Source organism: Papilio xuthus, unplaced genomic scaffold (genome assembly GCF_000836235.2).
Source record: "Papilio xuthus unplaced genomic scaffold, Pxut_1.1 DF829567.1, whole genome shotgun sequence".
NCBI classification, from domain to species: Eukaryota; Metazoa; Arthropoda; class Insecta; order Lepidoptera; family Papilionidae; genus Papilio; species Papilio xuthus.
This window is the reverse complement of record NW_013529082.1, coordinates 67,963-71,271: the sequence shown is the minus strand read 5'-3', so window position 1 is coordinate 71,271 and position 3,309 is coordinate 67,963. Positions and strand designations below refer to the sequence as shown.

General features: G+C 57.8%; 1 protein-coding gene across 1 annotated transcript in view; it reads right to left on the bottom strand.

Annotated features, from left to right (window-relative positions):
* The window catches only part of Mekk1 (mitogen-activated protein kinase kinase kinase 4), a 12,567-nt gene that overhangs the window by 7,541 nt on the left and 1,717 nt on the right, over positions 1-3,309 (bottom strand). Inside the window, exons 2-11 of the mRNA XM_013311035.1 lie at positions 3,209-3,297; positions 2,495-2,583; positions 2,225-2,400; positions 1,939-2,142; positions 1,667-1,827; positions 1,290-1,560; positions 1,033-1,169; positions 596-828; positions 279-450; positions 90-204 (exon numbers count right to left, since the gene is read on the bottom strand). Coding sequence (XP_013166489.1) covers positions 90-204; positions 279-450; positions 596-828; positions 1,033-1,169; positions 1,290-1,560; positions 1,667-1,827; positions 1,939-2,142; positions 2,225-2,400; positions 2,495-2,583; positions 3,209-3,297 — 1,647 coding nt within the window. The remainder of the gene's footprint in view (positions 1-89; positions 205-278; positions 451-595; positions 829-1,032; positions 1,170-1,289; positions 1,561-1,666; positions 1,828-1,938; positions 2,143-2,224; positions 2,401-2,494; positions 2,584-3,208; positions 3,298-3,309) is intronic.

Sequence of the window (3,309 nt, the reverse complement as noted above, 5' to 3'; positions counted from 1 at the left end):
AAATAAAAATCACGTTCGTATATTTTCCCCTCTAGATTCCTGAATCACTGGCCAGGATGACTGGAGGCGAGGCGAGGCGAGTCGCGTACCTCGGGCTCGAGCAGCGTGAGGTACACCTTCTGCAACATGTGGTAGCTAATCTTGTGGATGAAAGCCATGCAGCGCCGCACCCCCTGCGTCTTCAGCAGCTCGTGGTGGTACTCTCTGCGAAGCGAAATATCGGACGGTTAACTCGGACCCCGATGCGGCCGGTGCGGGGCGTGCACGCGCGGACCGACCTGTAGGGGGGTACGCTGGCCTTGCCGAGCAGCCGCAGCTGTGTCAGCTCGTGCAGCGAGCCCAGTCGCAGCGGGTCATCGTCCAGCTCGGCGTCCCCCGCGCCCCCCACCTCGCCCGCCGGACTCGCGCTGCCGGAGATTATGATCTCAGGTGTCGTGTCTCCAAAGTTCTCTGAAACCAATAAAAGAGTTGCCATAAGCGGCGAAAACAAGTTGGTCGGCAACAACTAACAGTTGGTAAATGTTTGTGAGATGGATGGATCTGTGTCGCGACTGTTATAATGTGAAATAAAATGCGAATGAAAGAAGAATGTCACCGGATCTGCTGTCGATGCCGCTGTCCAGCACGTCGCCGTGCTCGCGGCTGTGCGGGGCGTGCGGCGCGTGCGGCGCGTGCGGCGCGTGCGGGGCGTGCGGCGCGTGCGGGGCGGGCGCGGGGTCCGAGTGCGCGCTGAGGTCGCTGCCGCTGGAGTCGGTGGGGGAGGTGGAGGGAGCGCCGCTCACATTGAAGCGCACCTGCGTCGCCTGACGCGACACTGACGACTTCCTGCTGATGTTACACACAATGCCTGATGTAGTACACGGCAAAGGCAAGACATGCAACACTGCACCTTTAAAATGTGCTACGAAATCACTCAGTTATTCATTTCATATAGGAATTTTCGTACCATTCATATTATATTTCATCAGGATATATATATACATTTAGAAGGAAAAATCTCCCAAGTTGTGAGGAAATGATCGGTACATATACCTGGAGTAGTCGCTGGAGGAGTCGGAGGAGGCGAGGTGGCGGAGGGCTGGACGGGCGCGGCGCTCGCGCACCATGCGCCGCAGAGACACCAGCTTGAGGCGCATGTGCAGCGCCGTGTTGTACCACAGGCACATCGCCTGCCACACACACAGACACACACTCACACACCGCCGTCAGCATCTTACATCTCATCTTCTTCATCTACGCTAGGAGGTCGGTATCGTTCTACATTTGTCAGAGGTGTGTGTCGAGCTCACCCGGATCCTGTGCTTGAGCGCGGGGCGCGCGAGCTCGGGCTGGTCGGCCTCCGCGGCGCAGCCCGAGGGGTACAGCGCCTCCGCCGCCTCCACCGCCTCCAGCAGCGCGCGCACCTCGCGCATGCAGCGCCCCACGCCCGCCACGCATCGCCCGCACTCCGCCGACAGGCACGTCTGCCCTCGCCCGCCCGCCTCCGCCTCCGCATCCACCTCCGCCTCCGCCTCCACCTCCGCCTCCGCAGCGCCCGGGCACGGGTACGGGTTCACAAATCTGCAATACGCAAAGTACGCTCTGTTTCAATAACCCTGATGAAATTTGTTATTTGTAAAAGTTATACGAAACCATAGGAAGTAGATTTGTATGGGCGAGGTACGACCTGTAGTCGAGCAGAGTCTGCAGGAGGGCGGGCACGGAGCGCCGCTGCGCGCACAGGAAGGCGTCCTGCTGCGCCAGGCTGCGGCCCGCCAGCCGCGCGCGCAGCGCCAGCCAGATCAGGTCCTTCAGCTCGTTCTGCCACACCTGCTCCTCGCGGCTAACCTGCGACCCCAGCGTATCTCTTTAACCCCGTCGCTCAGGAGGAGAATGACTCAACGCGGGTCGCAATGTGTACGACACATTGAAGGCACAAAATATGACATAGATAGAGACCGTGCGCTTGCAGCCCTTGTCCACGTTGCCCATGTTGATGAGCATGCTGAAGGTGCTGTGGAAGCTGACGCGGCTGGCCGGCAGCTGAGGGAGGGCGGGCCCGCGCGCCACCACGCCCTCCGCCGCGTCCGCCTCGCCGCTTGCGATCCCCGCGCTACACTTGAGCCGCGAGCTGAGCGACATGAAGCGGCTGCATGACTCCACCTGCGCACACCACAGACGATCGCTCGGTGTTGCCCCTCGCGGCGGTGGAGCATGCGAGCGAGAAACATTAAGTACAAAAGACCAGAGTGGGCGGCGCCGGTCCGCCGGCGGAGGCGGGGCCGAGGGCGTCGCCGGGCGAAGGCGAAGGCGAAGGCGAGGGCAGCGAGTCCGCGCGTCCGCCGCCCCGCTCCACCTTATGGTCCCGCTCGCGCGCGCGCACCAGTTTCAGACTGGCGCGCTTCCTGAGTCGCTCCGGCGCTGCACGACATAAACATCACATCGACATTATAACCTTACGCCTTACGTAACGCGTGCGTCAATAAACGATATGGAGAGGGAACTTGGCGGTTACCGTGGGGCACGGGGGCGGGGCTGGCCGCGGCGAGAGGCCGGTACATCCCGCCCGCCACATCTCCACACGTGTTGCTGCGGTAGATCGGCCTGCGCATACACATCATTTACATTAATACAACACTACTTTTACATTTTGTGGTAGAGCTCGCTTTAACATCTTCTCACGAATTGGCCCGGCTCGCCCGGTGAAATACCTCGACCACAAAGAAGACGTCCCAAAGGCCTAATTTAGTCCTCTTTCCCTTCCCGCCCTTTTTATTATAAGGAAAGGATGGGAAGTTTTTTTTTAATTATTTATTTTTCGTTCAAAAGATTTAACAAAAAATTTTATCTCGCCAAGCTGTAATGCTTAGCGGCGAGACGCGCTCGTTAGCACAAAAAAAAAAGTGAAAGTGGACTTTCCGGATGAGACGATGCATGGAAGGGGAAAATATTTTTTATTTCTGTACATCCTCTCCTCCATCGATTAAAGATAGGCAACGCATATGCAATTGCGAATATCTATGGACAACAGTCTCTCCGCTATTTCAGCAATTTTAGGTAGCCGTTTGCTTATTTGCCACCTTATGATATATAAAAAAAAACTTATTACATTAATTAATGATAGATATTGATGAGCTCCGATGATAGACGAGCTATTGTACGTGTTACTCGTAAGATATATGTATGTGTTATATGAGACGATACCGGTTCGGGTAGAATCGCGCAGTACCTGCGCTTCTCCTTGTCGCGGATGCGCGCGCGTGGCGGTGTGGTGCCCAGCAGGTCGACCTCGGCGCCGTCGCCCGCGTCCGCCAGCAGCTGGCCGGCGGC